At 41.3% G+C, this 28,000-nt stretch overlaps 1 protein-coding gene across 3 annotated transcripts; it reads right to left on the bottom strand.

The window, feature by feature from the left end:
* Position 1: 1 nt before the first annotated feature.
* Positions 2-28,000, bottom strand: vil1 (villin 1). Of its 3 annotated transcripts, none has more exons than XM_064975804.1 (20): positions 27,933-28,000; positions 14,959-15,067; positions 14,739-14,813; positions 14,451-14,647; positions 13,575-13,683; positions 12,040-12,150; positions 8,780-8,988; positions 8,507-8,585; positions 7,640-7,738; positions 6,952-7,105; positions 6,417-6,517; positions 6,149-6,286; positions 5,803-5,961; positions 5,484-5,663; positions 3,345-3,490; positions 3,028-3,172; positions 1,887-2,075; positions 1,627-1,695; positions 1,166-1,318; positions 2-1,029 (listed from the first exon to the last, which is right to left on the bottom strand). In XM_064975804.1, exons 2-20 carry the CDS (start codon positions 15,037-15,039, stop codon positions 916-918), a joined length of 2,508 nt encoding a protein of 835 aa, XP_064831876.1. In that variant the 5' UTR covers positions 15,040-15,067; positions 27,933-28,000; the 3' UTR covers positions 2-915. The 3 variants fall into 3 exon arrangements, with proteins under 3 accessions (XP_064831876.1, XP_064831875.1, XP_064831874.1); XM_064975803.1 differs by lacking the exon at positions 27,933-28,000 and adding an exon at positions 22,827-22,926; XM_064975802.1 differs by lacking the exon at positions 27,933-28,000 and adding an exon at positions 20,281-20,435.

Here is a 28,000-nt window from a genome sequence, read left to right as displayed (position 1 = left end):
CTGGGGAATAGGGTCTTTATTGACTGTCATTGTAGCATTGCAAATGAAGGAACTTCATAGACATATATTCATCTGCTTATCCAACATAGCAAAAAACAAAATACCCCAATAGATATCTCCATTTGACAGTCATAATTTTATTGATACGTTACACCTCAACATGTATATTATGAAACACAAAGTACCTACTAATAAACTAAGCCCTTGTGGTCCTCTGAAGATTGCAAATATATTTTTGCAGATATGTTTTCAATATTAAGGCTAATCGTGGACATAAAGTATAGAACCAACATTATATTCTACTTATTTTGAAATTCCTGACAGGCATATTACATATCCAGATATAATTCTGTGACACAACTAGCAATTCAGGGGGAAAGTGCTGCAAATGAAGCCTATGCTAAATCTCCAATAATAGAATGTGTAGAATCCTTTCTATCAACTACAAATGTCGTCTTCATAACTCGATTGCCTAAATTTTAACAGCGACATTTCAGAAGCAAGAAAACAAATCATAGATTATTTGCAAGACTAAACCTAAAGGCGCTTTAATATGTTTACAGTTATTTGAGAAGGACCCACTCATTCACACACTCTTGGCTAAGAGTAGAACTGCAAGGCTCGATGACAAAACACGAGGGGCCTCATTTTGAAAGCGCAAAAAAGTGTCAACCATGTCTGAAATACTCCATGTACTTTTGTTTTAGTGGGGCTCATTTCAAAAATCATGTCATGTCCACGCTGGAGTAATATTTCTGCAGGTCAAAGATGCACAAATAACAGTGCAGATTGAAGATGCAGAATTTCAAACGCTTGCATTCCAAACTCCTTTTGAAATAGAGTTTGAGAAGATTTGACAACAGTGCCGTTATTACACACTGTCAAAATGAGGCCCACGGTGTAGATATACTCCTTCTAGAATAGACCCTTCTCTTTCTTCAAATTCTGCTGCTTCCAGTTGGGCATGGAGTAGAACTCTACCCTGGACACACCCAGGATCAGAGCAAAGTCATCATTGGAAAGATGCTCCTGGAAAAGATAAAGGTATGGTATAGTACATGTTACAATAGATGAGTGAGAACGATAAGCATGCATTTAGCTGGCAGCTACTCTGAAATACAGATTGAAGAGAGACCAATCATGGAGTTCCAAGGGTGTAGTTTACCTCTTTCTTGGTGGGGTCAACCCCTTCGGGCAGGTCCTCTGTCTGGCAGTTCAACAGCTTGTCTGCAGGGAAGGTGGCCTGAACGGTAGGTTGCAACAGTGGTATTCCAGTGTTCTTGGAGTTATTCTGAGTGGAATTGGATGTGGTTCTCTCCTGTAGCCACAAACAGACAGAGACCATTCCTTTAACCGTTGCAGAAAATCATATCTGACTGGTTTCTGTGACAATGCCATCATTTTTCCTAAATGGCTAGGCTAGGTTAAAACACCAGGTCAACTGGTGGCTCGACCTTTCGGCAACTCTGTTGGTGGACATTGTTTTCCGTGAGTCAGATTAACACTAACACTTAAATACATTTCCAGTTGCATACTGTAGATGCACTGCATTTGTAAAGAATGCTTACATGAGAACAGTTTCGTAAATCAGATTATATTAGTGCGCTTGAGAGAGAGTAGACTCACCACACTGATCTGGATGATGTCAGTGGCATCTCCAAGCTCAGCCTTCAATTCTTGGTAGGACTTCCCTCCCTGTGGACATAATAATCAGCTTGTTTAAATCAATATCTTGTGCCCCGAGTAAACACATTTTGGTAACACTTGAAACCAACAGGTGTAATGCATTATGATGCAGTTATAATGCATTGTTAGACTTGTTATAAGCACATGACCCTGCTACAATGTGTATTATTATCTCATAATGACTCATTCTTGCTACATACACTCCACATGTGTGGGTCCCAGGCGTGGAACCAGCCAGTGAAGGTGGGAGGCTCAAAGCCCTGTTTGATCATCACGATGGGGGTGTCTACATCCCGACCCCCTGGGTGGGACTTCAGGTATTCTTGCGCCGTGGGGACCACATTGTCCTTCTCTATTTGATTGGCTCCCTTGCCGATCCACAGGAACACCTGAGTAAGAAGAGGTCAAGGGTTTGTAAGGAAGGATGTCCTCTCAGGACGGCTTGTGTTTTACAAGAACCAGACCTCCAGACCGTAGATTGATAGTGGCCACCAAAGGACAGTACAGTACTAGCCTGGAACCCAAACTGTAACCATGGGGAAACAGGGTAAATCAGTTTGGACTCCAGGCACAACCGATTGGCAAGTTGTACTGCAAATTGAGAATCCAGGAGACTAAACTGAAAAAAATAATAAGAAACTATACTATGAAAGAAATATAAATGATGTAAAGAGTGATAGTAAAAATGCTTTGGAGCACTTTAAATTAAATATTGGGCAGAAAGGCAAACTCATCTCCATCATTCATTGAATCAGATGGCTTATTCATCACAAAACCCACTGATATTGCCAACTACTTTAAAATGTTTTTTTTTCATTGGCACGATTAGCAAACTTAGGCATGACATGCCAGCAACAAATGCTGATTCTACACATTCAAGTATAACTGAACAAATTATGAAAGACAAACATTGCAATTTTGAATTATATTAAGTGAGTGCAGAAGAGGTGATTACATATTTTTTGTTGTCTATCAACAATGACAAGCCACCGGGATCTGACAACTTTGATAGAAACTTACTGAGGATGATAGCGGACAATATTGTCACTCTTTATGGAATAGCAGGTACTGTGAAGTGACACACACACAGGTACAGACAGACGGCATACGCACACAAACGCTAGCACACTCACTCTACACACACGTTCATTGCAATATTGTTGTATGGTGGTACATTTCTATTGTAGATATGTAGTGGTGTAATGTTATATGATGTACTGTTTTATCTTTTGTTTAATTTGTAATGTAAATGCCTTAATGAAAGAGTGGAAGAGTACCTTGGCAGCAGCTAATGGAGATCCCTAATAAATACAAATAAATGCTAAAAAGACAGGCCCTCACCATGTCCCATATGTCCAGCAACATGATGTCATCTTCGTCCAGGTCGTCCTGGTTGAAGTTGGTGATCTCCGTGGCCAGGAAGCGGCCTGTCTGATTGGAGCACTCGAAGAGACGTGGGGTGATGTTTGTGTGCTCTTCCTGAAGCCTTGGCAGAGACCACAGACGGATAAGGAAGAAGGCATCAAAAAGGGATGTAATTTTCAGTTGTAAACAATGTTTTTCTGAGTTCATTAATAAAACAAGTTAAAATCTGCTAACTGAATTCAGATTAACAGGGCCCTTAGATAACTATAAAACCAAGGGATCAAGTGTAGTACCTCTTGCTGTCGGCATACTGGGACTTGCCTCCAAGATTGACCCAGAAGTGAGCCGGCTCCTGGCCCTCTGCAATGACCTGTTTTTCCCTCCTGGAGATGATGTCTGCCAGGGATTTGCCCATCTCTCGCTCATCGCCACTGCAGCCCTGCAAGGGATGAGAGTAATACCTGTCGCATAACTAGGTAAAGTACTGCCCTTGACCTCAGGGACATCAGACACCCATTATTTTAGAGGAGGCACGAAGTATGTGCAATTTTCAAAAACCTGAATCATCCTTTTCCTTCAATCTAGAGCCATAATTGTTATGCCTAATTCTATGTAAAACTATGTATATACAGTGCCTTGCGAAAGTATTCGGCCCCCTTGAACTTTGCGACCTTTTGCCACATTTCAGGCTTCAAACATAAAGATATAAAACTGTATTTTTTTGTGAAGAATCAACAACAAGTGGGACACAATCATGAAGTGTAACGACATTTATTGGATATTTCAAACTTTTTTAACAAATCAAAAACGGAAAAATTGGGCGTGCAAAATTATTCAGCCCCTTTACTTTCAGTGCAGCAAATTCTCTCCAGAAGTTCAGTGAAGATCTCTGAATGATCCAATGTTGACCTAAATGACTAATGATGATAAATACAATCCACCTGTGTGTAATCAAGTCTCCGTATAAATGCACCTGCACTGTGATAGTCTCAGAGGTCCGTTAAAAGCGCAGAGAGCATCATGAAGAACAAGGACCAAACCAGGCAGGTCCGAGATACTGTTGTGAAGAAGTTTAAAGCCGGATTTGAATACAAAAAGATTTCCCAAGCTTTAAACATCCCAAGGAGCACTGTGCAAGCAATAATATTGAAATGGAAGGAGTATCAGACCATTGCAAATCTACCAAGACCTTGCCGTCCCTCTAAACTTTCAGCTCATACAAGGAGAAGACTGATCAGAGATGCAGCCAAGAGGCCCATGATCACTCTGGATGAACTGCAGAGATCTACAGCTGAGGTGGGAGACTCTGTCCATAGGACAACAATCAGTCGTATATTGCACAAATCTGGCCTTTATGGAAGAGTGGCAAGAAGAAAGCAATTTCTTAAAGATATCCATAAAACGTGTTGTTTAAAGTTTGCCACAAGCCACCTGGGAGACACACCAAACATGTGGAAGAAGGTGCTCTGGTCAGATGAAACCAAAATTGAACTTTTTGGCAACAATGCAAAACATTATGTTTGGCGTAAAAGCAACACAGCTCATCACCCTGAACACACCATCCCCACTGTCAAACATGGTGGTGGCAGCATCATGGTTTGGGCCTGCTTTTCTTCAGCAGGGACAGGGAAGATGGTTAAAATTGATGGAAAGATGGATGGAGCCAAATACAGGACCATTCTGGAAGAAAACCTGATGGAGTCTGCAAAAGACCTGAGACTGGGACGGAGATTCTTTCTTCCAACAAGACAATGATCCAAAACATAAAGCAAAATCTACAATGGAATGGTTCAAAAATAAACATATCCAGGTGTTAGAATGGCCAAGTCAAAGTCCAGACCTGAATCCAATCGAGAATCTGTGGAACGAACTGAAAACTGCTGTTCACAAATGCTCTCCATCCAACCTCACTGAGCTCGAGCTGTTTTGTAAGGAGGAATGGGAAAATATTTCAGTCTCTCGATGTGCAAAACTGATAGAGACATACCCCAAGCGACTTACAGCTGTAATCGCAGCAAAAGGTGGCGCTACAAAGTATTAAATTAAGGGGGCTGAATAATTTTGCACGCCCAATTTTTCAGTTTTTGATTTGTTAAAAAAGTTTGAAATATCCAATAAATGTCGTTCCACTTCATGATTGTGTCCCACTTGTTGTTGATTCTTCACAAAATTACAGTTTTATATCTTTATGTTTGAGGCCTGAAATGTGGCAAAAGGTCGCAAAGTTCAAGGGGGCCGAATACTTTCGCAAGACACTGTACCTGTTTAATTTTTTATTAATCATGCACATTGATTATTTGGGATATTTTATGACTTATGAGTTTAGTACAACTGCCACACTAGTATATAGTATCATAACCCAAGAACCTTTAGTACATTTAGTAATTTCTGCTTAACCTGGATTACAAGGTTATGGCATTTTTGCTGCTTACCTTTCCGTACCACAGATAGCAGCAAGTGTCAGTGCTGAGCACAAAGACATCGTTGGAGTTGAGGGACGAAGAGCGTGCCGGCACTTCAATGGCGCGGGTGTTGAACTCGTTGGTGCCGTGGATGTGGAAGAGACGAACTGCCGGCTGGACATGTTTAGAGTTGACTCTGGAGCTCCCCTCCTGCAAACCATGATTGCAATCGAATGATTTCATACAATCGTTATGAGATTCCAATGAGAATATTTTAAGACGATAGATTTGAAACATTCCAAGAATTTCCTTGAAAAGTAATTGACAAAGGAACACATGGAGGGCTTACCTCATAGACCACCATCTTGCCCTTGAATATGGCCATGAGGTGGAGTGGTTCTTTCCCCATGGGCACTCGGACCTGAACTGGCTCCCCGTTGTACTGCCGGTCGATGTTCACGGCTTGGAAAGCAGAGGCAGCTAGCTCTCCCGTGGTCGCGTGACGACCCTATGTTGCACACATCAAACACATCCTAGTCATCTATCTGCATAGGTTGCAGAAAGCAAGCCAGAGACTAAGTCATGAAATTAAGCTCTTCTCATATCAACATTTTCTGGTATTAACAAAAGTTTGATTGCCAAGCAGAAAAAGAGCTATGTCATACAGGGAATGGTGGCTAGCAGGGTGTTCTGACCTGCCACATGTATAGCATGTAGTGACTCCTGTTGCTGACTTCATATTTGTAGAGGATGAGATAGCAGTCGCCTCCATAGAAGTGGCCCAACCACTTCCTGTCCACAGGCACCAGCTCACTGTCCTCTAACCTCCACACCTGGTTGGAGGAAAATAGGACATATTGGTGTCCATTGGATGTATAGTTTAAAGGGGAGGATTATGAATCATTATTGTGTCAAAGCTAGTTATAACAGGATGTCACAGAATAATTCTTGTTACCAACCAACCTCTGCTTCGCCTGTTCCGTCATCCACCATTTTCTGCTGGGCAGCCAGGTCAGGCCTTGCATGCATGGAAGTTGCATCAAACTTGATCTGCTCCACCTTGGCTGCATTGTCAAGAAAACACATTTTTTTACCAGTAAATACTGAGTGCTTAGTTTCATTAGTCAAGTTGAGAAATGCAGTTGAAGTCAAAAGTTTACATACACTTAGGTTAGAGTCATTAAAACTCATTTTTCAACCACTCCACAAATTTCTTGTTAACAAACTATAGTTTTGGCAAGTCGGTTAGGACATCTACTTTGTGCATGACACAAGTCATTTTTCCAACAATTGTTTACAGACAGATTATTTCACTTATAATTCACTGTATCACAATTCCAGTGGGTCAGAAGGTTACATACACTAAGTTAACTGTGCCTTGAAACAGCTTGGAAAATTCCAGAAAATGATGTCATGGTTTTAGAAGATTCTGATAGGCTAATTGACATCATTTGAGTTTTACTGTGCATTGAGTGTATATCCAGTGTGATTTGCTCACCAATTTTCCCTGTGCTGCTTGTGGTGCCCATCCCCACAGTCTGACCCTTCACGGTCCACCTCTGGAAAAGCTGCTTGAATACGGCAGACTCAGCACCATCATTCACCGTCTCGATGTAGGTGGAGATAGGGTAGCCCTTCGCCTTCTTGTATGCCTAGAATTCCAAGATTTTAGATTTTAAAATACAGATGTGGGATCTTAATTTGATCACTATTTTGTTGATGAAAATGTATCAACCCCTAAAATCATTGCATTCATTACAATCCACATAATAGTTCACATTTCTTGTTGCTGCAGGATTATTTTCCAAACTGGCTAAAATTAAAATTGTGCATCTGTAGGGATCACATGGAATGTAATTCCTGTGCTTTGTTTATTTTTTATTTTGCTAGGAACATACCAAAGTATTCATACATCAGAATGTAATAGATATATGGGTGTCAGAGAGAATGGGTAAATCATTGAGTGGAGCTTAGATCCAGGACCAGAATAAGTGTCTCAGGTGTTCAGCTGGTTTTCAGGGTTAACTTGTTTGGGCATTTGTTATATGGGATGTACAAACCGAGGGTGTTTGATATTTTAGGACCCCCTATAACAGTCAGTCTGAATTCCCCTAAAAAGCCTATAGGGGACAGCAAAGGGTTATCAAAACCATTGTGAAACGAATATGTGTCGAGGTGCGGCTCACTTCTGCTTTATCCAAAGACTCAGACCGCTCTGTCTTGGAAGCCTTTTTTCCTTTCCAGATAAAGATTCGTGTACCACCTTGATCCAACAGAAAGCAGTCCTGTGAAATTAGTAGATATAGATTAGATGTCTCATGTATGAAATTACATTTATTTATACCTCTACTGCCCAGTAAAGAGGTTTACTGTTTTCCTGAGTGCCAATACTGCATTATTCACTTCTGTACATAGGGACAATTATTATGTGGCATACCGAGAATGTCTGTAACAATCCCAACAGATTCATTTTCACTGCGCTAAAAATGAGAACCAATTACTATGAGAACCAGTTACTATAATCCTCAATTTTCATGTGAGCCTCATTTCTCATGGTTTTAAACCACATCAGTGTTGGCTACTGAAATACTTAGACGCAGACAGACAGTGGATTTATTTTCTGTGTACCCTGTGTAATCTAGATGTATTAGTATTAGAAGTTTGGCTAATTTTGACTGTTGAGACCACATCCAAGCCCTCAAGGGGAAGCATGTTTGTCTCTGTTCGGTGTCACAGGGCAGAAATAGTCTCTCTTTCAGTTCTCATTAAAACATCACAGAACTAGTGTAAAACTTACACACACTTATCTCTCTCAGCTTACACATTTCGCAGAAGGATCTTTATCATTATCCTTATCATCTTCTCATTCTTGTATGAACCTGATCATTTTATTAGGCTTAAGCTCAGTCAATATAATTTAATAGCACACGCCCAAATAATGTACTTTGAATTCTGGATACAATTTTGCTTGAGTAGACAAGTGGCAACAAAGTGCACTTTAAACCCATTCTCCTTTAACATGCCCCCTCCCCTTTCCCTGATTGGGGAATCACCTCGTGATTCAACAGGTCCTGAGTCAGAGGCTTCACTGCCACTTCCTGCACCACAAGGTTCCCCTGGGCATCTGAGATACTGCAAAGATCAAACAGAATGTTACACATCATTTTTTTTAAATAATTCTGGAAGAAAAATGGCTAGCTCTCAGTGGCTAGTTCACATCTGCTACAGTACATGTCAATGACAGGTCATAAGAGCTTATCATGTCTATGACAGGTCATAAGGAGGTTATAGATATCCCTGAGGTCATGTCAGTGGTCAGCACTCACTGAAAGAGCTTCACGCTGGACTTCAGCTTTTGGTCGACGATGTCGTCAGGTGCGATGCAGTCCCTGATGTCCCGTCTTGTCTCTCCTAGGTGCTGTTTCATCAGCTTCATGGCCTCCTCTGAAGACTTCTCATCGTCCCCTTCCACCACGCTCACCTGTGCCCGTCCCCCTCTCTCCCTGTCACGGATGTCTTTGGCTAGAGTCATCCCCTGCAGAGAAAAACAAACGTGACAATATCCACCAATCATACCACCACCAGGGGACTAGGGCGCTCTGGAATGCTAGTTTTTAGCTGATGCTTTTATCCAAAGCACCTTGAGTGCAGGGGCAGTACTTTAAAATCAAACCCACCATTGAGCCATTGGAACCACACTCTTTTCTTAGTTGTAACCGATGTGAAATGGTTAGCTAGTTAGCGGTGGTGCGCGCTAATAGCATTTCAATCGGTGACGTCACTTGCTCTGAGACCTTGAAGTAGTGGTTCCCCTTGCTCTGCAAGGGCCGTGGCTTTTGTGGAGCGATGGGTAATGATGCTTTGTGGGTGACTGTTGTCTGTGTGCAGAGGGTCCCTGGTTCGAGCCCGAGGAGAGGGACGGAAGCTACAGTGCCTTGCGAAAGTATTCGGCCCCCTTGAACTTTGCGACCTTTTGCCACATTTCAGGCTTCAAACATAAAGATATAAAACTGTATTTTTTTGTGAAGAATCAACAACAAGTGGGACACAATCATGAAGTGGAACGACATTTATTGGATATTTCAAACTTTTTTAACAAATCAAAAATGGAAAAATTGGGCGTGCAAAATTATTCAGCCCCTTTACTTTCAGTGCAGCAAACTCTCTCCAGAAGTTCAGTGAGGATCTCTGAATGATCCAATGTTGACCTAAATGACTAATGATGATAAATACAATCCACCTGTGTGTAATCAAGTCTCCGTATAAATGCACCTGCACTGTGATAGTCTCAGAGGTCCGTTAAAAGCGCAGAGAGCATCATGAAGAACAAGGAACACACCAGACAGGTCCGAGATACTGTTGTGAAGAAGTTTAAAGCCGGATTCGGATACAAAAAGATTTCCCAAGCTTTAAACATCCCAAGGAGCACTGTGCAAGCGATAATATTGAAATGGAAGGAGTATCAGACCACTGCAAATCTACCAAGACCTGGCCGTCCCTCTAAACTCTCAGCTCATACAAGGAGAAGACTGATCAGAGATGCAGCCAAGAGGCCCATGATCACTCTGGATGAGCTGCAGATATCTAAAGCTGAGGTGGGAGACTCTTTCCATAGGACAACAATCAGTCGTATATTGCACTTATCTGGCCTTTATGGAAGAGTGGCAAGAAGAAAGCCATTTCTTAAAGATATCCATAAAAAGTGTCATTTAAAGTTTGCCACAAGCCACCTGGGAGACACACCAAACATGTGGAAGAAGGTGGTCTGGTCAGATGAAACCAAAATTGAACTTTTTGGCAACAATGCAAAACGTTATGTTTGGCGTAAAAGCAACACAGCTCATCACCCTGAACACACCATCCCCACTGTCAAACATGGTGGTGGCAGCATCATGGTTTGGGCCTGCTTTTCTTCAGCAGGGACAGGAAAGATGGTTAAAATTGATGGGAAGATGGATGGAGCCAAATACAGAACCATTCTGGAAGAAAACCTGATGGAGTCTGCAAAAGACCTGAGACTGGGACGGAGATTTGTCTTCCAACAAGACAATGATCCAAAACATAAAGCAAAATCTACAATGGAATGGTTCAAAAATAAACATATCCAGGTGTTAGAATGGCCAAGTCAAAGTCCAGACCTGAATCCAATTGAGAATCTGTGGAAAGAACTGAAAACTGCTGTTCACAAATGCTCTCCATCCAACCTCACTGAGCTCGAGCTGTTTTGCAAGGAGGAATTGGGAAAAAATTCAAAAATATAAAAATATATCCCATTTAGCAGACGCTTTTGTCCAAAGCGACTTACAAGTCGGCTGGGGCCATACTTTTACATATGGGTGGCCCCAGCGGGAATCGAACCCACGACGCTTGGCGTTGCAAGCGCCATGCTCTACCGACTGAGCCACACAGGACCCACGCATTCAGTCTCTCGATGTGCAAAACTGATAGAGACATACCCCAAGCGACTTACAGCTGTAATCGCAGCAAAAGGTGGCGCTACAAAGTATTAACTTAAGGGGGCTGAATAATTTTGCACGCCCAATTTTTCAGTTTTTGATTTGTTAAAAAAGTTTAAAATATCCAATAAATGTTGTTCCACTTCATGATTGTGTCCCACTTGTTGTTGATTCTTCACAAAAAAATACAGTTTTATATCTTTATGTTTGAAGCCTGAAATGTGGCAAAAGGTCGCAAAGTTCAAGAGGGGCGAATACTTTCGCAAGGCACTGTATACTGTTACATTGGTGCCGTGACCCAGATCACTGGTTGCTGCAGGGGTTGAGTGGAACCGATGTGAAATGTCTAGCTAGTTAGCGGTGGTGCACGCTAATAGCGTTTCAATCGGTGACGTCACTTACTCTGAGACCTTGAAGTAGTGGTTCCCCGCGGCTTTTGTGGAGCGATGGGTAACGATTCTTTGTGGGTGACTGTTGTCTGTGTGCAGAGAGTCACTGGTTCGAGCCCGGGTAGGGGCGAGGAGAGGGTCGGAAGCTATACTGTTACACTTTCCATGCTGGAAGGGTCAGGTTTAGTGGCAGAGGTCTTCCTACATACTTGTTTGAATACTTTAAAAAATGCACCCGTCTTCACTTCTCTTCCTTATGGTTATCACTGACCTGACATGCTTGGAGGTGTGAAAGCAATGTGGTTGAACCCCTTTCACTTATCTCTCATTCATGATGCACCAAAGTAAAAACAAAGTACCACCGCTCCACAGTTTCACTTCATTAAAACTTTGGGTGGTAAAATGGGGTGGCAGGTAGCCTAGTGGTTAGAGCGTTGGGCCTGTAACCAAAAGGTTGCTCTATCGAATTCCTGAGCTAACAAGGTAAAAATCTGTTGTTCTGCGCCTGAACAAGGCAGTTATCCCACGGTTCCTATGCCGTTATTGTAAATAAGAATTTGTTCTTAACTGACTTGCCTGGTTAAATAAAAAAAATCTTGAAGCACAGACAGGAACTAAACTCTGACGAGATCTGTCCATTTTGCTCGCAGCGTTTAGACAACGAAAATGTCACCCGTAAAGTTCTGTTAAAGTAGTATTGCTGTAGTATCTCTATGGCTGTGGTAGAAAATGTCTCCTTACCTTGAGTTTTTCCATGCGGTTGCTCTTGGGTCCGTTCCACTGGATGATGAGGTTGCCCAGGTCCAGCAGGAACACATCCCCCTTGTTGAAGCTGCTCCAGCTCATGTCCACCTGTTCTCAAGGATGGATTGATAATGATGGAAAGGGGGATGATGGGGATGGAAAGAGGGATGGATGGTGATGGAAAGGGGGATTGATGTTGATGGAAAGGGGGATTGATGTTGATGGAAAGGGGGATTGATAGGGATGGAAAGGGGGATTGATAGGGATTGAAAGGGGGATGGATGATGATGGGGGTGATAGGGATGGAAAGGGGGATTGATGGGGATGGAAAAAACACAGATGAATTCCATAATAATGTTGATTAAAAAATCAGATAATTTTTTTTATATAAATGCTATAAGTAGCGAAATTGTTGGCTCACTGAGAATTGAATATCCAACTAGTCAGTGACAACTGTATGGAGTTTGGAGTTTGTGACAGTGACTTTGTGAGATTATTACAGTATTACAGACATTATGTCCTGGGATTTCCTATGATATTTTATGTAGAAACCTTATCTTCTAAAGACTCTTGTGTCGCACATAAGCATCATAGAATATCCGTGGGAGTCTCAGCTTTTTATAGATAGATTTTAATAGTTTGTAGCTCCAATCATTTGGACTCCACAGATGTTTCTGTAAAAAGACCTGGCACCGGGACCCTTTGGAATACTCCCTTGTTTCACAAACACCACTCTAGCATAGCCCCCGTTAATCACACATAATGGTTGGTATCTGTGGATGCAGATGAACTAGACTAATCCAATGGTACAACGCAGAAGTCTGTTGCTACATTTTTTTGGAAAAAGGGGTTAGAAGTCTAAAATGCACATCCATTATGGGGTACTCGTTGGGTTAACAATATCTTCCTTATTCTACTCAGCTTTCACAATTAGTAGTATGTCTGAGTTGAACATTGAAGGTAGACTCAACGATATGACATAGATGCAGAAAACAGCATAATGGGTCAATTTCCGCAAACAACTAATAGGCTCAACTTCTCTGCTGTTTTTGTCCCGCTGTACACAGCATGAAGCGAACCCTGACCATGCACAGATACTGTGTGTGACCATGTGAGTGCTAAGTGTTGCATCTCTCTCATCTCAATATCTCAGGTGCTGCTTGTCGCAATGTCATTTGGCTGAGTCAACCTTTAACCTTGGAATTTTTGTAATGGATAAGGCACGTCAGTGTAATTTCTTGATAGGCTTTCTTGTGATTATGTCAGTGAGGAGCTACACGGTAGCCAGTGGCGCAGCAAATGTGACTAATAATTGATGCACTTGAACTTAAGTTCAATCCGCTGTACATGAAGTGTTTTGCATTTGTTCCGGGGCAGAAAAGGAAGTGACATGCACCGGCTGAGCTGTTTCTAGTCAAGTCAAATTGAAGAAGAAAATATAGTAACTGAAGTAGACATCCTAGTCAGGGGCAGAGCAGAGGCTGTGAAGGCAGTATATTCCACAAGGGTCACGTTGGCTTGAGCTTTCTCACCTCTCCAGCCACCACATGCTTTTTTCCCTTGACATGGAGCAGCCGACGGATGTTGTAGGTGTTGGTCTCCACCTGCTTCATCCCAGATGCCACGCCGCCCTTCTTGTAGCTGCAGAAAAACATGCGCAAGAAATGTTGTCAGATGACAGCCATGAATGATGGTCTGAAACCATTTCTGTTGTTATATTTGGCAATTACCAGGATTGTATTCATTAGCGCAAATTTCAGCAAAAGGTTTTGAAACAAAAATGTGTTTTTCTTATTGGTCATCTTCAGGTAGATCCCTTCCCGTTTCAGCCTGTTTGTCTCTACTCGTTTCCTAGTGAATACACCTCTGATGCTTCTGAAAACCATTACATGTTAGGTACATTGCCACAAGGGGAAATGGCCTTTTGCTGTAGAAAGGGGGAGGTGATATAATTTCACTATGATTTACGGTACAAAACCGATGATGGCTCCAGAAATACCAGTACCTACCTTTTTTCTCAGGATTCTGGTTCCTCCTATTGTCACCTCTTGTATATCAACAAGGTGTTTCTCTTGCCACTGTCTTTCATGGCGCCATAATCATTCCAAATATCTTGGTTTGGGTTTTTTTGGTATTGTGCTCATTGACAGTGCCACTACACTGTGTGTGGGTGTTGGGTAGATTTATTTTTATGGGTGTTTGAGTGTGTTACTTTGAGGTTAAGCCAACATTTGAGTGATGAGTTGGAGGAACTCAAGTTGCTTGTCTCTAGTGTAAATAGTGACGTTGCATTGGATACATGTGAGCTGCTGCTAATTTGTCTGTGTTCAATGGGAATCATTGTATCAGAGTTGTTCCTTTTCTTTCCATGCAGTAAGCAGGTGTAGGTTGTGGACTACGTAGCTCACATGATGCCCTGTTTGAAGTATCCGCGGAAGGTGTCGCTCTCATAGCCCTGCGCCTCGCGGTGCTGCACAGCCACACCCCCCAGGTGCTCGTCCATCATGGTGGTGTAGATGGCCGCCGCCCCCTGCTCGTCATTGGAGGTGTCCTTTCCGAGCCAAAAGTGGATGTCGTAGGTGAATGAGCTGTTCATCTTATTGGTCTACGAGATCAGACAGAGAGAGATATGATGTTACTGGGATGTCACTGTATGATTATTTTGGGTGCATCATAACGGTGCATTGATGACTTACGTATAGAATGATATAGCTGTCTCCTTCATAGAAATGTCCATATGCTTTAGAAGGGAAGGGCACCATCTCCAAGGCCTGACCAATTGGAAAATTGGAACCAGTTCAATTGCATTTCATTTCATTGTGTGAAAAAGTTTGATAATGAACCTAAATTGTTATTTACATGTTCGGCATATTCATTATGTAGTGATGACAAAGGAAATATGTGCTGTTCTCTCACCTCTATCCTCCATATCTGCAGCCCTGGCGTGGTTTTATTGAGGACTTTTGCAACTTGGGTTTTGACCTCGATCTGTGGCATGGTGCCAGATTCAGCTTGGAGAAGATTCCTAGAGGGAAGGGGGGGGGAGTTTTTGGTCGTTCACTATTTATTAATGAGGCTAACCTATTCATATTTGGTTGTTTACATGTTCAATAGTATTCCAGACAATGATTCAAAGGGCTTGAAATACCGAAAAACATCATCAAAACAGACACAAACTCTATAATCTGAACTGTTGCCTGGTGTTATCTTGCTCTGCTACCTCACATGACTGGCTAAGGGGAGGAGTTGATCCATAAGTCAATGAGTTGATCATTGGCAGAGTCAATGATGTGACAGGGTTGAAAGTAGATTCAATGTATTCCTTGTACTGGATGTCCTTTGTGTGCACACGCTTGTGTGTGGGCCTAATCAGAGCACCACCTGTTTTGAGCCCCACATTTTTTGAAAAATAAATAAATAAATGCATTTTTTTCTTTTGGGGGGGTGGCTTGTCTGTTTTTCAGTCATTATTTTGGCATTAATACATATCTCATGTTAGTTTGCAAACAATGTATAAAGAAGTATATATGTAATTCAGTTAATAAAGCTGCATACACACATGGTCTCTTTTTTGTTTTCTTGAGTAAGGCAGCTCCAAAATGCAGGTGTTTCAGCCTAGCTCAGTGCTTTCTGTGGTTGGGCGAGCCAGCAGAAAATATGAGCATTGCGCCTTGATTGGCTCAGTTTTCTGTCACTCATGGGGACAGTACGTCATCACCAAGTTTAAGTCCTTAGTAAGGGTAGACATCCAGAATTTCAGCCCTTTGGGTCCTGCCATAGAGTTATATTACAGGTGCCCTTTCAAGAAGGCTCAAGGTCATTGGCCACAGATAAAATGACGTCAAATCACGTTATATGCACAGTAGCTTTGATTGGACTGATCATGTCAATATCTTACTTTCAAAGTCTTAGCTAGCAAGCTAGCAGTCATCATCATGAAACAAGTCGACAATCTACAGGCAACTCCTTTTTAATTCTTGTCATATAAAGATTAATAATGAAGAGAAATTATAGATAAAATGTATCGGTGCTCATCGGTCATTGAACATAAACATTACACAACAAGCTGGAAATCGCAAATTCAACAATGAGTCGTTTGGAAGGAATCAGTGGCTAACCTCAAGCATTGCAAAGCAATCACTAATGTTAGCTTGCTATTCAGTGGAGTGGCTGTGTGTTTTTTTCTCAGAGTTCCCACGATAAATCCAGAGTATGCCGGACTAATGACAAAGTTTCATGACAAAATTTGCCCACAAAGAACTGCCGCGAGTCCAAAAATGTCTTGTATGCTGCTGCATAAACAATGTAATATGCCAGGGAGACATGTATACTGTAGCTAAGAAAGTAATACTAAGTGTATGTTATGTATTACGCTGTTAGTAGCTCATGTGCCTCAACCTAATCATTTGGTCTACTTTCACCAACGCGGTCTTTGTAAACACATAGTTCGTGGCACATAGTTCTTTTTTTTGTACAGCTTTGACAGTGCCACTGATAGTAGTGGTGGTACTTGGCTTGCACGTGAAAATTCAGCACACGCAACATTCTGTAATAGAATTGTGTTATTTAACGTCTATTTTCACCTCTTAATTTCACCTACTGTTCTAACTTGGTGGTGCACATGTACTGTAGCCTATAACCTGTTTTAGAGAAATGTAATCATTGAATGTTGTAAGAGCTTTCATTGTCTGTTTATGTGCCCCCTTTATTTATCCTATGGTTCTGACTTGTTGTACAGGGAGTACACTGTAGGAACTGCCCATGTTCTGAATTCTGTCGCTGTACATTTCAAAAGTGCTGAACAAACAGTTATACTGACGACGTTCGTCGTTGCTCGCTCATTAGTGTCTTAATTGAAATTACGGATGGCCTCTTATCCACTTGTCGTCCCCTTATGCCATATTTTGTACATCGCAATCATCAGTAGAAATCACATTTGTTCAAGCAAGTCAGCCATATCAGCTTAGATTCTTTTAAAGGCAAAAAATGAGGCTGAATTAACTGTTTCGCTGCCAGACAAGGCTCCGTTGAAAGCCAGGTGTAGCAGTGGTAAGGTATTGGGACTGCTGTTGGGTCAGCTTTATGTAGGCCCTAACCGTTTGTGGGCACTGTTTGTCACTGTTATAGTGCAATTAATATATTGTTTAGTGTTGGGTTATCATAGAATTCCATACAGAATCCCCATTGATTCAATAGGACCTCTGTGGGCCAAGCCGTAAAGATTTCTCATTTAACTATTAAAATGTATGACCTTTTACTGTGGCATAAACACAACCAGTCTTGATGTTGTCATCTGATTGTCAAACAATCACTTCAAAGAGCTCCTTCACAAGGCCAACCGCACATGTTCATCCACTAGCAACATATTTCCAGACTCCAAACAGTGGTGAATGGAAAAAGACATCTGTTACACAAAACACCAAAAAGTGTAACGGCATTTGGCAATTGTCATTAGGCCAGAATTTATGCAGTATGTCTACTGCTGTTCTCGTTGAACCACATCACATTTTGGAGCATAAGCTATACTACACGTTTTCAATCCCATTTGCTCATTTTTCATGCGGCAATGATACATAATAGTGTAATAGCCTACAGTTTTCTTGGCATTTTGCTTTAATTATTTTGTTTTAATCATGTTTTATTGGTATGCCATACCCCCACTATTTATTTTTCCGGCACGCCGTACCAGACCGTACTGCCTTACTTTCACTCCTGGATGTGACCTCAGTAGAGTATTTCCTATCTAAGGTCATAGAATGGTAACGGGAGTATACTGCTCAAGAGTGTCTAAGTCTGTGCTCATTGTACTACACAAAAGGAACAACATATTTTGAAGCCACCATTGCAGGGGGAGCGTAAACAACTGCCACAAAGCAGGAAGTGAAAGTCTCAGTACCTCCCAATTGTTACCACAGTCTTAAACACAGCAGTCTCCAATTTTCTGAGTGTCAAAACACATGGTGCCTTACTACAGTGTCTACAGTTATTCTGCTATATTGGTATATATTGACAGATAGCTGAATGTCAACTTTTGCATCATGGTCTCATGCCTTATTTGTATCGAGGACCTGACAGAATTATGAATAGATATGTGTCTAACGTGTGCTTAATTTTGTGGTCCATTCCATTGTACAGCATGCTGTAAATACATGGATTGACACATTTATGGCTTGTCATTTAGTTGGTACATTTGGCTGCTGAGGCGAAGCCAAGTTTTTATGATGATGCTAATATAATTTCTTGATCAATCTAAGGGAGAGATAGAGAACTGTGGTCTTGTCAAGGCGTTAAACCTTTAGGACTGGTTTCTCGGACACAGAGTAGGCTACTCTTATTCAAATGTCCACTGTGAAAAGGCTTTAATTGAATATCAAGTAGCGATAGTCCCCAACAACATATAGGAGAAAAACATCCACTAAACAGAACTATTTCTCCTGATTAATAGAATCTTCATTTAGAGAATGAGAGGGCTGGCTGGAACAGCATACTGTGTGGCTGACTGGCTGGCAGGCTGGCTTGTTGGCTGGCTGCTGATAGACCATGGAAGCCCAGTTCAGTTTATGAGCAGTGGACCATAAAGTAATATTGTGCTGTGTTTGCACCCTGTCTGTTTCTTGTGACCACAGACTTGTCTCCATATGGCTTCTAAACCAAACAGCAGCCATCGCTGAAACAGACTAGCAGGCCTATTACATTGTGCCCTTTGTAGCCTGAGTGTTTTGTCGACCAATCAAATGACCCACCCCAACACCCTGGGTAGATTCAATAATAAATATAAGGCTCATAACTACAAAGACCCATGATAGGCTATTCACAGCTTCATCAACTCGTTACTGTGTAGTTGCTCCATGCTGGTTTCAAATCAAATCAAACGTTATTTGTCACATTTCTACCCAGTGTAGATCTTACAGGGAATTGCTTACTTATAAGCCCTTAACCAACAGTGCAGTTCAAGAAGAGTTAAGACATTTTTTACCAAATAAACTCAAGTAAAAAATAATAAAAAGTAACACGATAAAATAACAATAACGAGGCTATATACAGGGAGTAACGGTACCGAGTCAATGTGCGGGGCTACAGGTTAGTCGAGGTCATTTGTACATATAGGTTTGTGTGTGTATATTGTTTAAATGTGTATCACTGCTAAACCTATAGCTTATCTTTCCTTTCTGTTCCATGCAGTGTATGTATGTCCTCAAAAACACTCTCTCTGATTTGCACATCCCAGCCAAATTCATGATGTTGAAAACTATTTGATTTTCGTTTCTGTAAGTTGTCAAATGGAATAAAACCAAGTGAGTGATTGTTCACAAAATGTTCATTTCAAATTGACGATAAGTCAGACTGTTGTGCTCATAATGAGCCTTTCTATTTGTAGAGTAACCACAGTATAAATGCGTGTTTGCTTATCATAAAACAATAACTTTGAGTCAACTTATCAGCACCATTTTTCCTACCATAACTGCTGTTCAGAGGTCTGTTGAGTAATACAATAATGATTCATCACAACGACACTTATCTTGCCTGTGTCATGATTGGATAATAGGGCGGAAAATATTTTTAGTATCTCAGATTGTACGGGCAATTCTCACATAGGATCATCAATGAATGGGAGGAAGGATGTTTAACACAGTGTTTAAATATGTATCACATGCAATTTCTTTGAAAATCATGATGAAATGGGCCTTTTCTAGACCTATACATGCCTCCTGTAAAACCCTATGATCTGTGAACCGTACATGATACAGACAACATCTCGGTGTAATTATCCTCCTTATAGTGTTCTCTCAAATATGGAGTATGTCTAGATTCTGTAAAACAAATTTCACATTCATTTATTCAACCTTAACAATATGAATACTAATATACTACTCTTTTTGATTTTGCTTATTTTTAGACATATTGTTACTAACAATATACACATTATCAGACACATTTTCAGACAAATAAATGTATAATCAATAATCAGTATGAATAAATTTTTAGGCAAAAAATGTCACTACTTCAGCTGATAGCTATATATCTGATATGTGTTGAGGCCATTTTCCCTAGCTAACATCCCAAGGTTCCACAATGACCAAGACATAATTTCTCCTTAAATGTCCACCTCAACACAGAGCTCATTCCACATAAACACCCATTTGCTCATTCCACATGAACTCCCTTTTGCAACATCACTTATTTGTGAAAACACACAGAAACGGTTTCTTAGCTTGGTCTGTTGTACAAAGGACTCACCGGATGTGAAGGGACCGGAGGGGAGTGGAGAGGGACCGGAGGGGAGTGGAGAGGAGAGGGTGAGATGTGTCACTACCTGCCCCTCTCACCAACCCATTTATAGCACCTGAACTTTGTCTCTCTCTCTCTCTCTCTAACATCTCTCTCTAACGCACACACACACATGCACGCACACACACGCACACTTTTGATTGTCGATTACTTTGGTGACCATATATGGCAAACAGAGGTGATATGCATACAGGTGTGTGTGCCTTCTCTTATCTAGTTACGAGCGACCTTGTTCCTAGACCCCACAGTGTGTACCATGTAAAAAGACCCATGAGCACTAACATGTGAAGTTTATAGGAGCATATCAACTTTGGTGTAAAATGAAGGCGAAGAGTCTATAATTTTGAGTAATTAAGGTATATACATTTTTCAACCATTTTCCATCCTGAAAATTAGGAATAATCAAATGCTTAGATTTCTGGTCAAATATGGGAAAGGGGTCTTACAATACATATAACATAAAAAGTCTTAAAAGAGATTAGAAATACACTATATGACCAAAAGTATGAGGACACCTGTTCGTCAAACATCTCATTCCAAAATCATGGGCATCCCACCTGGTCTGTCCCTTTGCTGTCATAACAGCATCCACTCTTCTGGGAAGGCTTTCCACTAGATGTTGCAATATTGTTGTGAGGTCGGGCGCTGATGTTGGGCGATTAGGCCTGGCTCGCAGTCAGCGTTACAATTCATCCCAAAGGGGTTTGATGGGGTTGAGGTCAGGGCTCTGCACAGGCGAGTCAAGTTCTTCCACACCGATCTTGACAAACCATTTCTGTATGGACCTCGCTTTGTGCATGGGGGCATTGTCATGCTGAAACAGGAAATAGCCTTCCCCAAACTATTGCCACAAAGTTGGAAGCGCAGAATCATTTAGAATGTCATTGTATGCTGTAGCGTTAAGATTTCCCTTCACTGGACCTACGGGCCCAGACCATTATTCCTCCTCCACCAAACTTTACAGTTGGCACAATGCATTGGGGCAGGTAGCATTCTCCTGGCATCCTCCAAACGCAGATTAATCCTTCAGACTGCCAGATGGTGAAGCGTGATTCACCACTCCAGAGAACGCGTTTCCACTGCTCCAGAGTCCAATGGTGGTGAGCTTTACACCAGTCCAGCTGACGCTTGGCATTGCGCATGGTGATTTTAGGCTTGTGTGCCGCTGAAAACACATTTCATGAAGCTCCTGCTGAACCATTATTGTGCTGACGTTGGTTCCAGGGGCAGTTTGGAACTCGGTAGTGAGTGTTTCAGCACTCAGCGGTCCCATTCTGTGAGCTTGTGTGGCCTACCACTTTGCAGCTGAGCCGTTGTCGCTCCTAGACGTTTCCACTTCACAATAACAACACTGACAGTTGACCGGGGCAGCTCTAGCAGGGTATAAATTTGACGAACTGACTTATTGGAAAGGTGGCATCCTATGACGGTGGAATGTTGAAAGTCAATGAGCTCTTCAGTAAGGCCATTCTACTGCCGATGTTCGTCTATGGAGATTTCATGGTCTGTTGTGCTCGATTTTAAACACCAGTCAGCAACGGGTGTGGCTGAAATAGCCAAATCTACTAATTTCAATGGGTGTCCACATACATTTGTATATATAGTGTACATCAAAACACAATAATGTTGTAATAAGACCCTTGCCAACTAATATCAACATTTGCCTTCTTGTAAGTATAGGAAATATTACCGAGCGTCAAGCCAATGTTTAGAGATGGGGGTGCCAAGACATTTTCTTTATCCCCGTGCTACTGGCAACTATTTTTGTCCGCTCATACAGGTGTAATAAAGGCCCATATACATCATTTTTGTTGTTGTTGATTTTTGTAAAATTGTGTTTTGTAATTTCTTTATTCTGATTTATCAGGGGGAGCTGCAGCTCCCTCAGCACCACGACTTCCCACCGCTATGAATTCTCACATAGGAACTTCATTGGGAGGAAGCATCACACATTTTGTATTGAAAATCATGACGACATTTTTTAGACCTATACATGCCTCCTGTAAAACCCTATTAAACTGTCAACCATACAGTCAACATCTTGATGTCATTATACTCTTTATAGTGTTCTCTCAAATATGGAGTATGTCTAGATTCTGTAATGCAAATTTCAGATTAATTAAATTAAGGAGTATAAATGACATTTAAAATATTAATATCTCAAAACTACCCTTTTTGATTTGGCTTATTTTAGACATATTGTTGTAACAATATACTGTTCAAACAAATTTCCATTCAAATAAATTATTCTCCTATAACCAATATCAATACATTTGCAGGCAGACATTTCTACTACTTTAGCTAATATCTACATCTGATAGGTCAATTTTCCCTGGCTAACCTCCCATGGTTCCACAATGACCAAGACATCATTTGTCCTTAATTGTCCACATCAATAGAGCTCATGCCGCATAAATGCCCCTTTTCTACATGACGTCTTTGCGAAAACACACAGAAACCGACTGTTAGCTTGTTACTTTGTACAAAGGACTCACCTGATGTGGAGGGAACAGGAGTGGAGAGGAGAGGGCGAGATGTGTCAGGATCTAGCAGGCAGCAGCAGACTACCTGTACATCTCACCATGCGATTTACAGCACCTGAACTTTGCACTCTCTCTCCCTCTCTCCCTCCCTCCATATATGGGAAGAGAGAGGTGATATGCATACAGGTGTGTGCCTTCTCTTATCTAGTGATGAGCGACCTTGTTCCTAGACCCCACAATGTTTATGGGCATTTACATGTAAAGCTCATAGGAGCACATCAAATAGAGCACACAAACTATACCAAAAAGCCACATATCTTTAAGATATTTCAATTTCTCTCCCTCATTTTACTGATAACAATTTGGTTTGTAATTTATTAACGGATTAAAACATTTCATTCTGTTACCAAACCGGTAACAGAATGACAGAAAAATGAGGAACAGAATAACAGCATGAATTAGCTACAATGAAAATTCATAGTAGTTGGGTCTAGTGCTACTGTCCTCCTTTCCACTGGCCACTGTTCTACTATTCAGCTCATAACTGTTATGTTCAGCTCATAACTGTTATGTTCATCTCATAACTGTTTTCTTTCTCTTCCTGTCATCTGGTGGTCAAAGAAAGTGTGAAAACAGTCTGGACAACCCCTCCTTCTGTCTCTCTGCCTCTCTTCTCTCTCTCTCTCCAGTTAATGTCACCTCTCCCGGCTCTTACTGACACCTACCCATGAGCCCCCTCTCTTTCCTTGTACTGTAACCAGCCCTCTCACCCACTGAGCACCGACCGACACCGGACGTCAATAGATGTTGAAAAGTGGTTGACATTTTGTCAAGTAGAGTAGAAGTCAGTACAATACAGAACACTAGAGTAAAGTTTAGTGCAGTACAGTCAGGTACTCTCATCGAAGCCACGAAGTTCAAGGCCGACCCGTGGTACTGCAGGTATTCTTTGCAGAAAACAGGATTCCCCATTATAGTGACTTGGAAAATGTCGATCTTTGTGTAAAAAATATATGTATATTTAGAAGACAATCAAGGAACCAATAATTGCTTCTATTACAGCAGATGTATGTCCTCGAACTGATTATTTTAAAATCGCACACAGAAGAAGTTAGGATAGTTTAGTTGCTAATGGCAGCCTGCAGTACTCTGGTCGGCCTTCAACTTGAGATATTCAATGAGAAGGGGCAGCACTGAGCTAGCCTGCAACGTCACTTCTTGAAGTAGCTCAAACTGTGCATGTTATGTATCCATGAAACACCACCTTAACTGACATCCTTGGCTTCAAATGCTCTATTGAATCTTCACATAGGAATGAAGGATGTTACGTGATCGATGGCTTTGTCCATTCATAAACAGTCATTGAGTACATTAGAGCACACTAGAGTAGAGTGCAGTATACTTTACTGTATTGTACTGTACTATACTGTACTGTACTGGACTCCACTCTACTGTGTTGTACTGGGATGTCCAAACTTGTGAAACATAGTCTATGATTGGTAGAGATTTGGTCTGGACTAAACCAAATGTGGTCCTGTTGAGGGCAGAGCTCATTAGAATAATAGCCAGTGTGTAGAATCATACCCAAACATGCAAAGGAGGATATGAAAGTTTTCTACCTTTGTGTACCTACTCAGGATACATAACCATGAAGAGAATTATGCATTTCTGTATAGTACAATTCGGGGACCCATGATGTTAAACCACTTTTCTTACTGTACTTCAATTAGAATTTAAACATATATTTTTTTTACTCAAGGTGTCATATCATAGCTGACACCACGTTCTTATTTCAAAGTAGATATAACAGAGTTTTTTAAAAACGTGGTCACAAAACCTGAGGGAGATTTTACCGACATTCTGTTACCAAGATTTACTCCTGCACAGTTCTTCGAGTAAATGTGTTTTTGTAAAATTTTCAGTGGAAATTGTTAAAAGTGGGAAATAGAGTTGGTTTGTTTAACTTTGCAATCAATGTTTTTTGTTTGGTGTACTTTTAAAGTGAAAAACTGGAGTCTCATTGTCATTCTGTTTCTGTGGAATTGTCCTTAGTCTATAGATGTCTTATTGTGTTTGGCCTCCTCATGTTCACTTGTTGTCACGCCCTGACCTTAGAGATCCCTTTTATGTCTCTATTTTTAGTCTGGTCACGGTGTGAGTTAGGGTGGGATTCTATGTTTTCTATTTCTTTGTAGTTGGCCGGGTATGGTTCTCAATCAGGGACAGCTGTCTATCGTTGTCTCTGATTGGGAAGCATACTTAGGTACCCTTTTCCCCACCTGTGTTTGTGGGAGGTTGACTTTGTTTAGAGCACTTTGCGTGTTAGCGTCATGGTTTGTTTTGTAGTGTTTATAGTTTTGTTTGGCGTCATTTGGATTAATAAAGAAAATGTACACTCACCACGGTGCACCTTGGTCTGCTCCTTCCAACAGCCGTGACACTTGTGGTACTTCCTTTCCCTCCTGCCCTTGTTGTGTGTTTGGAGAATATACATTTAGCCTAACACTTAATTTCATGGTACCAGATATTTACAGTGCACTCGGAAAGTATTAAGACCCCTTGACTTTTTTTCACATTTTGTTATGTTACAGCCTTATTCTAAAATGGATTAGATTGTCATTATGGGATATTGTGTGTAGATTGATGGGGGAAAACAAAGCAAAAACATGGTTGTAGAAATTTTAGCAAAAGTATTGAAAATAAAAAACTTAAATATCACATCTACATAAGTATTCAGATTCTTTACTCAGTACTTTGTTGAAGCACCTTTGGCAGCAATTAAAGCTTCGAGTCTTCTTGGGTATGATGCTACATCCTTGGCACACATGTTTTTGGGGAGTTTCTCCCATTATTCTCTGCAGATCATCTCCAGCTCTGTCAGGTTGGATGGGGAGAGTCCCTGCACAGCTATTTTCAGGTCTCTCCAGAGATGTTCGATCAGGTTCAAGTCTGGGCTCTAGCTGGGCCACTTAAGGACATTCAGAGACTTGTCCCGAAGCCACTCCTGCCTTGTCTTAGCTCTGTGCTTAGGGTCGTTGTCCTGTAGAAAGGTGAACCTTCGCCCCAGTCTGAGGTCCTGAGTGCTCTGTAACAGGTTTTCTTAAAGGATCCCTCTGTACTTTGTCCGTTCATCTTTTCCTCAATCCTGACTAGTCTCCCTGCCTCTGAAAACATCCTCACAGCATGATGCTGCCACCACCATGCTTCACTGTAGGGATGGTGCCAGGTTTCCTCCAGACATGACTCTTTGCATTCAGGCCAAAGAGTTCAATCTCGGTTTCATCAGACCAGAGAATCTTTAATCTTGCCTTTCCAAATCATGTCCAATCAATTTAATTTACCACAGGGGGACTTCAATCAAGTTGTCGAAACATCTCAAGGATGATCAATTGAAACAGGGTGCACCTGAGCTCTATTTCAAGTCTCAATACAAAGGGTCTGAATAATGTAAATAGGTATTTATGTTTTTTTAAATAATCTAAAAACCTGTTTCGCTTTGTCATTATGGGGTATTGTGTGTAGATTGATGAGGATTTTTATTTATTTAATGCATTTTAGAATAAGGCTGTAATTCAACAAAATGTGGCAAAGAGGTCTGAATACTTTCCCGAATGCACTGTATATGGAAATTATTGTTTATTTCACTGTAAGGTCTTGTGTTGAATTCTTTGAAGAAAGTACTAGATGTGCATATTTTTAGAACACAATTGCATGGTGAATACCACAGAGAGCTAGATGCATTGTGTTTGAGTGGGCTTTGGTCATCGATTACTTTCAAACTGAACCTGATAAGTTAAGTTTCTATTCAGTAACAATGAAGTTGCATGGTAGTTTTGTTTTTTTTGTCAGTAGTGGTTGTTTCTATGTAGTAGGGGTCTCTCTGTGGATTTAGACAGTAAAGGGAAGCAAAATACATACATACACCTTTATGTGCCATTTTTCCTCTTTTGGTAACTTGTATTATGGTTGTCTATAGGTTGTAGTATGTGTTCTCTTTCCTCTGTTGAGTTTATGTAGGTTGTAGTTGTGCCACATTGTACTGGTTTAACCTCAGCCAGAGCTCTCTGGATAATAGTCTGGAGATTAAAAACTCCCTGATTTTCAGATTAAGTGAATTCTACCAACACTCAAGCCAAACTCTTGGAATGCACAAGTGATTAACTCTCGCAGTTCCTCACAGCTTTGAAATGACCTGTAATTGCACGCGCACACACAGTTTGAACTACAGCTGAATCAGATATCGAATGCAGGCCATTACTGAAGCCTTCTCTTTATCATGGAGGCCCCTTCCCTGAGCCACCCACTCTCTTCTCTAATGTCCTGCCTCCTCGTTCACTGGCCTCTTTGTCTATCCACTGTCCAGAGGATCGGACCACTATGGCCTCACTTGGTGATATTTGGACCACCATGTCAAATGACGAATGGGTGGGCTCTTCAGAGACCTTCAGAGTGCTTCACCAAGCTAAACGGACCATTCAAATTTGGCGAATGCTAAGTGGGAGATGTGTTGGTACAGTAGGGAGCTGTTTGTTCCACTAATGGTTCAGGTTCAGACTTTTGTTCCCTTGAAGTCATGCAGCAACTCAACATAAAGAGCCCCCGAGAAACCTTGCTGGTTAGAGAGGAGAGACGTCATTGGAAAATTCAGAGCAAGGCAGGTTACCAAAAGACCTCTATGGACAAACAGTAAAGACACAACACATAAACAATGCAAATAGGGCCATACATACTATGCATATCCCCTCAGCTTTATAATGACCTGTAATTGCATACACGTCACATACACCCACACAGTAGGCTCATACAGATACACAACATAGAAACAATGCAAGCAGGGCCACACAAACAGTGCACACATGCACACAGACTTCCAGAAACCGACACACTTATGCATTCATGCAAACGCACACACGACACACGTACACCTGCTCACTCCTGACAACTCTGAAACCATTGTCAGCCCTAAGGAAGGGTTTTACACCAGCTCTCGCTCAGCTGGCTCACTAAACAACCCTCTCACAAAATCAAAGCCTGTTCACACCTGCGCCATGCACCACAACCCTCTACAAACACAAGAAAACAAAACGAACATTCACCCATCAAAAAAAAAAAAACTACCTCAGTCAAGTGAAGGGTGTGCGTCTCCTTGACAGAGTCAGTGCATCAGGGTTTCTCACACTTTCTCT

The sequence above is a fragment of the Oncorhynchus masou genome, chromosome 10, assembly GCF_036934945.1.
Source record: "Oncorhynchus masou masou isolate Uvic2021 chromosome 10, UVic_Omas_1.1, whole genome shotgun sequence".
Classification (NCBI taxonomy): domain Eukaryota; kingdom Metazoa; phylum Chordata; class Actinopteri; order Salmoniformes; family Salmonidae; genus Oncorhynchus; species Oncorhynchus masou.
Note: the sequence above shows the minus strand (reverse complement) of the source record. Positions and strands in the feature narration are given on the sequence as shown.

Coding starts and splice junctions, on each gene's coding strand:
- vil1 (XM_064975802.1), bottom strand. CDS start 20,420: ATGTTAGAGAGAGAGAGAGAGAGACAAAGTTCAGGTGCTATAAATGGG. Junction 6,518..6,951: donor AAGCAGCACAGGGAAAATTG/GTGAGCAAATCA, acceptor TTGACAATGCAG/CCAAGGTGGAGCAGATCAAG. Junction 1,319..1,626: donor ACATCATCCAGATCAGTGTG/GTGAGTCTACTC, acceptor TTGTGGCTACAG/GAGAGAACCACATCCAATTC.